Genomic DNA, 13,251 nt, shown 5'->3' on the forward strand with positions numbered 1-13,251 from the left:
GGCACGTAATCAATGTAAGTAGATGTCATTTATTTTCAATTTTCTGATATTTATGTTATACTTCAGTATAAGTATTTTTAACTTAAGATTATATAGCGATGTTTAATATTTTGATTAAATTTTAAATTCACCTCCAATATCGTAAAACAAATATCTTTGTACAGAGGTAACTCATATAAAGACACAAAAGATAACTGGCTACGTCTATTTAAAAATGGCAAATCGTGAAACATCGACATCTTCACTATCATATTCTCCTAGTATCGAAGTATCCATGATTGGCCAAAGAAAACGGCGAGCTTGTCGATATAATGGAAAATGGAAAAAAAATTAGAAAGAACAAATTGCAAAGTGGACAGTGGTCAGTGAATGAAGTTTGCAAAATTCCTATCATAACAACGTCGCAAAATCGTCAGCAGAGGTCGATTTGACTAGGGTAGCAGGATTAATAAGAGAGCTGTACGTTGCGCGTTGGCGGGGGTCAGCCCCATTCCATTGTACAACGAAAGGAACGGGGATGGGGTGATAAAATGATACGGTTACTCTCCCCGCTTCTGCGATCCTAGTACAATGCGCGATTCGTGAAATATTTTTGCTATTCTCAAATTCCCAGGGGCGGCCGCTGTATAGGAATAAACGTTAGGAACTTTATTCATGAGGACTTCAAAAAGTAAATGTAAATTTTCTGATTAAGTATTTTTATTGGCAAATTGAGTATATTAAAAATGTGTAACTAACATTAAAAAGTTGAGGAATATTATTAGATTACTATATATTATTGAAATCATACTTCACAGGCGCCTGTAGAAGACATTGTGACCGTGCCTCGAACGTATGTTGCGCCGTCTCTGCATTCACAACCATCCTGAAAGATACATTATAAAATAATCATACATAAATTCCTGCCTATTATTAATAATTTTAATAATTTTAATCTGAACTAACGAAAACAAAAACAAAATAATTCGTTATTAAGTATACACTAATAACGAAGATTTTTGTTGCCCTTTTTAGAATTACTTGTCACTTTAATGGAAATAGAAATAATCTTTATTCAAATAAACTTCATATAAGCACTTAATCCAAAGTCATATTTTTTATTCTACCACTCAATCGGAACACTGACTCATCACGAGAAGAACGAACTTTATAGAAGGTCACCTTAGTCTCAACCATTTCAGTCACTATGCAGCTTGCTTCGTTAGCTGTTTTATTTGAAGGATGAGATAAGGCAGTGAAATTACAGGATAAGAGGCGTGATATATTAGTCCTCCGGAATAGCACTGCATATGGACACGGACTTCATATGAAACCGTGAGGTATGTAGTGCTGATTATGTGTACAATAGGCGATAGCTACCACTTAGCATCAATTGAACCATTAGCTTACTTGCCATCCAAATATATAAAATATTAGCAACTACGAAACAAAATATTCGGATTAAAAGTGTTAAAAATTATAAATATTAATTCCCTTACAAATATATCATCTGTCGACGCGCATGCTTGATTTTGTTCGTAAAATTGTACTTTCTCAATATTGTGTTTTATGATCTCATTGGATGGTTTCCTTTCATGCTCGCACGCCAGCAGTTTCGGTATTAAGCCCTTGTTGTGCCTTTTAATCATCAAGTGATCGATATTCTCCATTACAACTGCACTACCAAATATGGCTTTCTCTAAATAGGTACAATATGTATTCTCATCTTTATTTCTACATTTTAGAATGTTATTGTTTAAATTTGAGATGTTTCTTTGGTTAGTCGTTTCCTTCATATCTGCTTCTGCGAGGTAATTTTGGTAAAGTTCATCGTTGCGAGTGGCGTCCCGGTGAGACTTCTTGCGAGATCTCAGCACTTTAATATAAATGTTGGTCAAGTATTGAAATTTGAGGAAATATGCGAGCGCATCGGTAACACTCGCCGAACCACTCTTGTTGCTTTTATTGCGTAACAGGCAAATGTGACGGGGCGGGGAAATGCCGCACGTTATGTCTGGAAACAAAAATAGTAATCATATCAGCTAATGTCATAGGTAGGTAAATGTAAGTAGATCTTAAATTAATTAGCTAATAAATGTTAACTATAAACATTTTTTTTATTTAGAAGTATAATATATCTGATTGTATTGGTCGGGTGGTTTCTAGGTGTCACATATTAGGTATGTATTTAAAAAAAAATGTCATTCAGTATTTCTCTGCTTAGCTTGGAACTAGATGGCGTTGTGTGAATTGTCCAGAGGGGTTATTATTATGTATATGTACATTATTATAATATACATGGCAAATTATTTCTCTGGACCACCTCCCTTATGATTTAGGTGTATAATAAATAGCCAAAAGACCTGTTTTTAGATCTAACAGTTACACATCAACAATTTCATAAAAATCTTCCATTCGAAGGGAGTTCGATAAGAAACACAGGGAACCTGGAGGTAGACCTAACATGGTACATTGGTAACAATAGAGGTTACTAGTTCCCATTACCAACAACCCCCTTCCCCCTGTCTAGGATTATTTATAATGTTCATTTATATTTAAGAAAAGAATAAGAATTACATGACGTATCATTCTTGGTTTCACACGAGCAGGGTGTAAGCAGCGGTGAATTTTCCGCTAGCCTGGTGTTGGGCGCGCTCTGTGTGTGACAGAAGTTGTTGCTGTTCCACGTGGTGTCCGTGTATGGTATCGAAACACATATAGATTCCGTGGCTTGCACCCACTTTGATGACTCGCGCAGCGAAAAGAATGTGAGCGTGACTACCGCCTTGGAAAAGATATAACAATAAATTAATATGGGTGAGGATGTAGCATGTATCCAGTTATCATGTCCAATGTCTCAGTGAAAATTTCTACTGGACATGAAATATGTGAACTATTTGCAGATTTCTTTTTTTTCTGTTTATAGTTTGGACTACGGGAATAACACCCAATATTTAGATAATTTTCTAAGGGTTACCAGTCAAAATTTAATAACGCAACTAAATAAGGCAACTGGCGAACGTGGTGTGTGCACCAATTAAAAAAAATTCTTTAAAGATTCAAAAGCGCTGGACCTGATGGAATATTTCTAAAGTTCGTAGCAAATTTAGATAAAAGCGGTAAGCGGTTTAGTACACCGTCTTAATTTTGATGGTCGCGGGTTTGATTCCTCGCACTGTACAAACATTTGTATTTATAAATATATTTGTTTATACGGTCTGAGTGTTTTCTGTATATATTATGGATATATTTACAGAAAATGTACCAAAAACATAAGCTTTGCTTAGTTTGGGACCAATTTAGATGTGACTGTCCTGAGATATTATTATTAGTATATATATATATATATATATATATATATATACTAGCTGTCACGGCAAACGTTGTTTAGCCTTAAAATAAAAAAAAAATTAGGGGTGGACTACCCCTAACATGTAGGGGGTTGAAAAATAGATGTTTGCTGATTCTCAGACCTACTCAACGCGCTCACAAAATTTCATGAGAATCGGTCAAGCCGTTTCGGAGGAGTATGGGATCGAAAACTGTGACACGAGAATTTTATATATAAGATATAATGGCGTGTCAACTTATTTGCTATAGAAAACGTGACAAATTAACTATATATTATTAAATTTATTTTACAAACCATGGTGAAACAAGCCGCAGCACATAGAGTAGAAGACAGCGGGAAGCCGTAATACTGCGAGAGTATACCCCCAAGTGCTGGACCTAGCACTTCGCCCAGCGAATAGCAACAGGACCAGACACCAGCTACGGCACTGTACGTTGCCAATGCCTCAGGACAACCACCTTCGTAGCTTTATATAACAATAATTAAATAAATATTTTTTCATAGTAAAAGTTAACAAAATACAATAATACATTTAATTAACGAACTGCATTTCCTTACAGGTTAGACCGATGATAAGTAGTTATTAGAATTATTTAACAAGTGTATTATGTATTACATTAACTGTTATGTTTGGTTTTAATTTATTATGAGATAAGTAGTCGTGGAGTACTTATATAACATACAACTAAAGCACCACCTCATATGAAAGAATGACTTAACTACACTACAACTAATGTTACAAACTTGAAAGTGTGCCCACATTTTTACTACTTTATCATGGCGAAACGGTTAAGAGATCTTACTGAAAATAAATATAGAGATAATAAAACGAGGGAGGAACAAAGGTCATCAATTAAGTCAAAAATAGAAGATGAAATCCAGAGCAATAGCTAGTCTTCTATTTTCCTATTGAAAAACTAGTGAAACACCTTCAAGTCAACCGATATTCATGACCAAGGCGTACGTATATTATGGACACAAACGTTTTAATGAAAATCGGGGTGACGACCATATAGCTGTGTGACCATATTCCTAGCTATACAATAAGGAATATCGCGTGAGATTGAACATTAAAAAAAAATGTTACAAAATTTATCTTCTCTTCTCATCGAATCGAATCTTCTGCTTTCATTTGTAGTAGGTATACAAAACAACAGATGGCTGTTTCTAAAAGATTGCTTATTTTCAAAGGTATAGCTGTGTGGCCATATTTCTAGCTACACAATGAGGCAGATAGCGTGTAATGGAATATAAAAAAGAAACTTGTTTCAAAATTTGAATGTCGATACTTCTGGTTTTATCTGTAGTATAAAAAAAAACTGGGCTGTTCTAAAAGATTGCTTATTTTTAAATATACTGTTTCCTTATTTGTTTTCTGCGTGCAATATAGAGTTATTATTATTAAATTACGCTTCCAGATGTTTTAAAGTAAATTATTTTATAGAATACTTAATGAATATTTATGGATAACATACATTGAACTGGTCAATACTCCTTGAAATGTCGGTAATAGAGTTAGTGCTACTGAAATGCCCAGAATAGACAATGCGATCAAATCCAACCAGAGCACTCTGAAACAAAATTACCAATGCAATTTATAATAAAATTAAAATGCAATTAATATTAAAGATTTTAGTCAACGGCTGTTTTATTTTGACGGCTAGCTGTATCACTTAAACATAATCATATAAGCGACATTACATCTTAACTCCAATGGTCGCAGGTTCGATTCTTTTCTTTAAACCCCATAAATATTTATATATCAATAGGAATATTGGCCTAGGTGTTTTCTCTGTATAATATGTATGTATTTACAAAAATGTATTTAAGTATTTCTAGTTACCTATAACACAAACTCTGCCTAGAGTGGGATTAGCTGGCGCTGTGTGAATTGTCCTGTGTTAGTATTATTATAAAATAATCTTTATTTATTATTAATAATGTCTTACTGTGGAAGGCCTGGGATGAAGGGACACGGACCGAGTAGAAGTAATCCAATAGTTGACAGGAACAGTCCCCACACCATCATACACCAATGACTGTGTACTCTGAAATATATTTAATAAACACATAATATTAAATACTAATTAAATACGAATTTTAATATTTATTATGTGATTTATTAATAATAATCAATATTTTCGCAAACCGTGAAATAAATTGGACAACGCGATAAAAAGTTTCATATTGCCCTTTCCTCATGAGTGGGTTGAAAGTACATAGTGTCTCCTGGATGCCTTCTATGTTAACATTTATAATAAACGATTTAGGGATTTAGTTGTAAAAAATATACAAAACAACTTCCTTACTCATTTATACTCTCATTCATTCATCTCGGGTTATTTTAGAAAAAATGTAAGTAGGTACTATTTTAAAACGCGGTTAGTATTTATGCGTATAATTAGGATCATATTAGGAAAAATATATTGACAAAAACTCATTACTGTTTTAAATTTGATGCGCTCATTATTTATGCGTATAATTAGTAGAAATCACGGAAGATGAATATCGAGCGAGTATCGATAGTAACAACAAACGAAGAAGTGTGAAGGTAGCTGATTTTGTCAGCCCATAAAAGATTTTATTTACCACTAGCTGTTCCCGTGACTTCGTCCGCGTGGAATTTAACTTTATTTTAAAATAAAAGTAGCTTTAGTTACTCCTTATAACATCAGCTACCTGCCAAAAAAGTCCAGTCAAAATGGGTCCAGCCATTTCAGAGATTAGCCGGAACAAACAGACAGACAGACAAAATTTATAAAAAATGTTATTTTGGTATATATACCGTATATATATTCATACGCTTGTAGTAAAAAACGATTATTTTAATATTACAAACAGACACTCCAATTTTATTTAGACGTATATATGTAGGTACATATCTTCAGTTTAACTGTGATCATGGCGATTGATACACTGCCTAAATATCGGGAACTCAAAAAAAATAAAACCGTGATTAATTAAGAGTAATTCCCGTGATTTTTACTATTATAATTCCTTATTATTTTATACTATAATAATGTAAAATAAAAGTAAAACTAGCTCACCTATCTGCTACCCATCCCCATATGGGACTAAATATGCCGTACAAACTGGAGAACAGCAGGAATATCAATCCAATTTGTTTCGTAGACAGATTGAACTGTCTTAAATGTGGTTCCAAAGTGGGATCGAGGAATGCCCATGTATTGGACATGACCACAATGACCAGGCCGGTAATTATGATTGAAGGAATCTTGAAAAGGCGCAGTATAGATGCAGTTTTAGACCCATATATGACCTCTGTGGACAAATATGTGATTTTTATGACTATAAGGAAAGTTAAGATTGCTATAATGTATAACATTCTCAGATAGAAATGTTGTTAAAAATATATTGATTGCTACACCGCTAGACCAGCCCTCGGTGGTTTAAGTCACCGCCTTACTTCCGTTGCTCGCGGGTTCGAATCCTCGTTCCTTGCAGGATAGAAATACTCTATGTATAATATAATATTCTATGTATAATATAATAAATAAATACAGAAAAAAAAGTATTTGTATCAGTTGTTTAGTACCCATAACACAAACGCTCTGTTTGGCTTGGAAGAAGATGGCGTTGTGTGAATTGGGCAAAATAAGGCTGAGTTCTGTATTTTTCGCCACTAAACGTAAACGGCAACAGTGCCCTATATACATGAACAGCACTACCGACATCACGTCATGTAAAATGTAAGATGTCATGCTTCTTTTGATATAATTTTAGGTTCTAGTCACTGAATAACTGGTTAAAAGCAGTAAAATTTTATAGGTGTAAAGACCTTCGCAGTCAGTCAGCAAAAAGTAGTTGATGGGAACAGTAAACACCATTACGATGCCAAGGCTGTAAAACGGTAGACTGAAGCCCCCGATCTACCTGGAACATTAATACAATTTAATGATAATATATGAAATATATCAAACGAAAAAAGATTATATATATTTTTTAATTTATTTTGGTACAAAAAATCATTACAGTTATAATTACAAGTATATATACATATATATACATAGTTGATAGACAACGAGTTCCGAAAAGTATTTAGTAGTATTATATTAATAAGTAGTGTTAACATAATGAGCCTAGATAATAAGGATAGGTCTTTTTTTACACAGACAGTGAAGAAAACATAACTGTTAATTATTAAGCAAACAAAGAATACTTAAGTACATTACAATATCTAATATAGGTATTTAAAATACTTTAACCCACTGATGTGATGAAGAAATCCTAGTTATAGTTGTTTTCTTTTACCGCGCATTATGCGCATACGTAATGCGCCACAGATGCATTATTTCGCACACCCAAAACGTCGTCTTGGCTGTATGATTTTGATTTACTGTTTTGTAATCAGTTTGCACTTATGTCGATGCCCGCTTTAGGTCTCCCCTGGGCAAAGTGACACATTTGGCATGGTTTTGAGATGGGCCTCATGTTTATAATTATATATTTTATTAATATAATTAACAATATAATGATTTTTTTAATATAGTGACAAGAATTTTAGAATAATAACTTAAGAATTTGCTTTATTCGTTTTTGACACCGAAATCTAGCATTGTATTTAATGGCCCGGAGCGAAAGGGTTTCAAACTCATGTCGAGTCCATTTTCGAGATGCCCTGTGGCTGCGTGCGTGGGCCCCACGTTGGGAAACGCTACTCTATAAGATTTGTCATTTTGTGAGAGTTGTTTTTATTTTAAATTCGTCTGGCACTGTTATATGTAAGTAGTTAATGTCCATACCGAGTACAATAGTCCGCCAATAGCTGGCCCCACAGACATGCCGAGACCCACGAATGTCTCCAGTATGCCGAGGACGGAGCCGATGCTGTCAGGAAACTCGTTTACTACGAACACGTAACTCGCCGTAGAGTACGCGCTTGCACCCAGCGCCTCCATGCCTCGTACCACGAAACATAGTGTTAGGAATGTCGTCTTATCTTGGACTAAAGCTAGGGTTCTGAAACCGATATGATTTTTACATTATAATTAATTTTAATTAACTGACTGCAACTGCTGCAACTCTCTAGCGGTTTAGCATACCGCCTTATTTCCAATGGTCAAGGGTCCAGTCCACGTACGATACAATCATTTTGTATTCATGATTGTTTGTGTTGACCTGGGTGTTGTCTATGTAAGTGTACGTAGGCATCTACAAAAAAGATTGGTTTCCTACCCATAACAAACTCTGATTATCTTAGGACTAGATGGCACTGTGTGAATTGTTCAAGGTTATTATATAATTATATAAGAAATAAGAACTTCGTAGATTAATAGTTGACTACAATGTCGAGAGATAACTGCAACAAGTAACATAACTTCGAACATTATGACTTAAAATTTAGCCGAAACCAAGTATATTCTGTTAATTTATATTCCTGACTGCATCTCCCGTGCTGAAAACACCATTAACAAACCAAATCAATCTGATATACCGAATTATGGGCACTCACAAATATCACTAGAGACTTATATACAATTATACTCTCAGGTCAGGAGTTCGAAAATATAGTGAAATCAATATGTGTAACTAGTGAACCTGACATTGCATAAGACTATCAACCACAAAGCAGCCCATGTCCATAGGCATGGTGTTTATTATATTACACATACTCGTATTAAAGAGCGTGCACACCATAATACAAAGACATGTATTTTCATTAATGTTCTATGTACCTAATTTATTTAAAAACTCATACTATTTTATGAGTTACTAAAAAAGGTATTTTTTGTGTTAATTGTAGAAATTTATTTTTAAAGGACTAATGATTCTGTTTTGTACAGAAACATAGATTTTTTTTTAACTATGTTTTATTTAAATATATTTCGGTGATTATCTTTATAAATTTTCAAGAAGGGTATATTAAGGTTTCTTAAGGATCGACAACGCGCACGTGACACCGGTGTTTCAGGCGTCCATAGGCTACGGTAACCGTTAACCATCAGATGCGCCGTATGCATATTTACCACCTACGTGGTATAAAAAAGATATGCTTATCTGATAGACGTTATGTAATCATAAAAAACATCCATTTTAAAATACACCTATGTATCTAAACTTTTTTTTATTCTGTATAACTTTTTTTAGTTAATTTTTTTATAATATAATTTTTTTTTTAGTCTGTTTTTTACTTTACAACCAAATTTTATATAATCATTCCTATACTTCAAAACGTTTTGTTTTGTTTAAAATGTATATATATAATGTCGACATAATCTGTTTTACAGAAGCCTCTTAATATGTCGACGTGTGAGTGATCAAGATGTAATTACAGGCAGGTTAGGTTACTTATCCGTTGATAAAAAGTGAAAGTATTGTGCCAAAGTACCTATACTTCTTATTTAGATTTTGTTCCATAAAAAAAAACTAATTAAGAAAGATTGGTGTAGATGTAAAAAATCAGTAATCGATATGTATTCACTATGGACTAAGGTACTTAAAAACAGACGAGGGATAATTCGAATTAAAATAAAATAAGTTTCTTACCCAAAAATTACATTGCAGGTCCCCGCTACAAACATGCCTGTAGTGAACAAAAACTTAGCTCCCACTTTTGGTAACTGAAAAATGGAAAGAATTTCCTTGTTTTTATTTAAACAGTAATTTCTAATTTTAAATGTAAGATATGATCTGGATATGTTGATACATTCGAAATAATAATACATTATATATAGTATGTAGATGTAAACCGATAGAAATGAGATAAATACTTACTACTATAGGTATTAGTTACTAGTAAAGTTTGCTAGTGTAGCAACTAGCAAACTTTTGCTAGTTCCTACGATAAATTAGTAAGGTCTTACTCAAGTATGGCTACACTCAGGGGCGGACCGGGAATTTGCGGGGCCCTGGGCTAAATTTAGTTAGGAGCCCACCTAAATATATTACTCAACTAAAAAAATACACCCACCAAAAAGAAGCGACCAGAAATCGCGACAGTTTATGCCGAGTATGGGCCATATAAAGAAATACTAACTGACAACTACTTACAACACAATATACAGATATGTTATTATTTTACTATATGATATATACATATATAACGATAATTTTGAACATTGTTGAATACTTACAAATTTTCCAAAAAATGGAGATGTGATGAACATTACTACGGCGTAGAAACTGAACACTACACCGCACATAATATCCGAGAGACCTTTCATAGAGGCTTCACGAGGGAAGAATGGCGCCATGATGCTCATAGAGCAGAAACTCATAAAATCCACTAGGGCAAGGGATACGAGAGTGAGCCGCTGCTTTCCTGACAGTAGACGCACCGCAGCTGGTCGTAGTCGCGACTGTGTACGGACTAGTCTATAAATAAAAATAAAAAAAGTATTTTTTTATGGATCTTAACGGAATGGTGCACCCGCCTGCACTTGCACTTGCGGTATACTTTGGTGAGACCCCGGTGAAGGATGATAGGATGATCATGAAGTTAGGCCATTAGCCCATCGTGACGAATTCACCAGGAATTAACATGATAAATTGTTAGCAATAGGATTATTATTATTGTGAGTTATATGTTATATAAACTATACATCTCTTTAAATAGGTACGTCCTATTTTAACAGAATTCAGCTATGCAGCTATGCACTAGTTTTTATAACTGTAACGCATGTTCCATAATTATATTTTTTTTATAAATGGAATAGAAAACTATTTGACGGTCCATCCCATGGTGGACGGTAGTGGTAACGATTGATTATTAAATTAATGTATATATAATAATCCATAATATACTTAACATTTTCTGTTCAATGAGTCAATACAATAGCCCAAATAATCCTTTAGCTCCTTGAAAAATCTTGGTGAAATTTCGTAGTAAGCTAAGATACTAATAAATAGTTATGTGTTCTTAATAATCCGCAAAATGAGTGGCACGTGAATTATGAACACAGGCACAACCTACACACACAATTACAACCTACATGTATTTACATGTCTTTCCTGCAGTTAGTAAATATGGTATAGGTACTTTAACCAAAACATTTACCTGTTATCGCTTTATCTGCACTAGATAGATAAATTATAACTTGAAATATACCAAACATTGTAATAAACACACCGGCAGCCAAATGATATATAAAGTAAATAACAATTAATATTGTTATTGAATTACTATTAAGTAGATATATATAGATACATTTAATTTTTTTTTGTCTGAATCTGTTCCAAAAGAATAAGTTAGTAATGTACCTATTAATATACTATGTACCTACTATCCGATGTATGATATTAAGTAAGTACACCAATATATAATTATAATATCACGTATGCGTGTCTATTTGTATAGTATAAATATTGACATGACATTTATTTACTGTAACCATTGTTTTAATGCATTGTACTTATGTACTCATTACATTTCTTATTAACTGCATTTTACCTTGATTTTTAGTACTTACTGCTTGATAAATGTAAAATTACTTCATTCATAGACAGACTTCATTAGATTTTCTCCACAAACTGCCATGTAATGATCTATCACAAAGTACCGAGTTGTGGTACATGTGAAGTCGTCACAAAGTATGAAATAGGTACAATACCAATTCAGTAGTCTTACCTTTCCCTTAAAATTCTAATCTCAGAACTAACATCGTCTGGGGCTCCACCAGACCACGATTGCGCTCGTCGTAATCCGCCTGAATCCGCCAGCGACCGCCTCCCTCCCCACGTGGCGGCCAGATCACCCGCCTTAGTCGATGTCTTCATCATTCTACTATCAAACACTATATCCAAGGACTCTTTCCTAACACTATTACAGTCATCGGAACTGTCACTGTTCAAACCACTAGTCCTTATAGTCCCGGCGCATAACGGAGTAGTCTCGTCTGCATCATCGCATTCTTCCATATTGAACACACGTTGCACCGACGCAGGTCAATCACGGAATATAGAATTTACTTGAGTATGTACGCTGTGTAATAATAACCGATCGTAAACAAATCGGCTCGCTATCGCCGTGTCAATACACCAAGCTCCACATTACCGACTGTCTTACTTGTAACTGAACACCACAATCAATTTAATATACCTATCGATATCTTATCGGATGCAAATAAACCTCCATAGATGGAGGGCACTTGTTTAAGTGTATCTACTATACGGAAGGCGATCGGCTATGGCAGCTAGCATCCTGTTAAATTATTATTTACCTACCTACAAGATAAAATAATATTAAAGTGTATGAACACTGATATTATAGGTTATGCAATTTGTTCAATTTTCAAATTTGCCTGCGGTTAGATCATAGACATGTGTATTATATGTATATACTTATATATAACCAGGGACGTGGCTCCAGTCATTACATAATGATGAGATCACTATGCTGTGGGGTAGTGGTAAAATGTCGTACATTACCGGCTATATTGTTTGCTATAGCTTTTCAATTATGTAACTATATTTATATAATTCTACGTTGTGTTCATTTTCAATTTCGGTCAGTACACGCCGCTACACAAACAAAATAGGTGCCATTTTATAAATAAAGTGCAAGCTGTTCAGTAACTGTCAAGACAAAATCAACTTATTGAGTATACTAGGAGTTGTAGGGACTGGTCTGCTCTAATCACTACGACCTAAAAAAAACAAATTTCGAATGTTTTCGGATTACAAATCTATTGTAAACTAAAAAAAAAATGTTCTGACGAATGTTCAGATAGACGTGAGGGCACGTGACCCGTAGCATTTGCTACTCTTGCTACTAGACTAATCCGGTACTGATTGTGAGTACTATTCACAATTTTTAATAAATACTTAATGTTTTTTAACAATAATACTTTCCAGACTCATACATTATATTATGCTCAAACTATTGAAGCATAACAAAATAAGCAAATTCATGCATTTTCTTTCTAATTATATTTGAATTTCATTCCTTAGTGACATCCGTC

At 34.0% G+C, this 13,251-nt stretch overlaps 1 protein-coding gene across 1 annotated transcript; it reads right to left on the minus strand.

Annotated features, from left to right (window-relative positions):
- Positions 1 to 707: 707 nt before the first annotated feature.
- On the minus strand, positions 708 to 12,342 carry LOC131844333 (MFS-type transporter SLC18B1-like). Its single transcript, XM_059193191.1, has 12 exons — positions 11,919 to 12,342; positions 10,426 to 10,666; positions 9,839 to 9,912; positions 8,095 to 8,311; positions 7,131 to 7,221; positions 6,379 to 6,613; positions 5,281 to 5,379; positions 4,807 to 4,902; positions 3,626 to 3,797; positions 2,557 to 2,764; positions 1,479 to 1,993; positions 708 to 865 (listed from the first exon to the last, which is right to left on the minus strand). The coding sequence occupies exons 1-12, from the start codon at positions 12,206 to 12,208 to the stop codon at positions 785 to 787; spliced, it is 2,319 nt and encodes a 772-aa protein (XP_059049174.1). The 5' UTR covers positions 12,209 to 12,342; the 3' UTR covers positions 708 to 784.
- Between the last annotated feature and the right edge of the window lie 909 nt (positions 12,343 to 13,251).

Source organism: Achroia grisella, unplaced genomic scaffold, assembly GCF_030625045.1.
Source record: "Achroia grisella isolate CSIRO2021 unplaced genomic scaffold, CSIRO_AGI_Agris_v1 utg402, whole genome shotgun sequence".
NCBI lineage: Eukaryota > Metazoa > Arthropoda > Insecta > Lepidoptera > Pyralidae > Achroia > Achroia grisella.

Excerpts from the sequence above, each read along its gene's own strand:
- LOC131844333 (XM_059193191.1), bottom strand. The coding sequence starts at position 12,208 with ATGGAAGAATGCGATGATGCAGACGAGACTACTCCGTTATGCGCCGGG. Across the intron at positions 9,913-10,425 it reads CTCCATTTTTTGGAAAATTT|TTACCAAAAGTGGGAGCTAA; the intron begins GTAAGTATTCAA and ends TCCATTTTTCAG. Across the intron at positions 8,312-9,838 it reads ACCTGCAATGTAATTTTTGG|AACCCTAGCTTTAGTCCAAG; the intron begins GTAAGAAACTTA and ends TATCGGTTTCAG.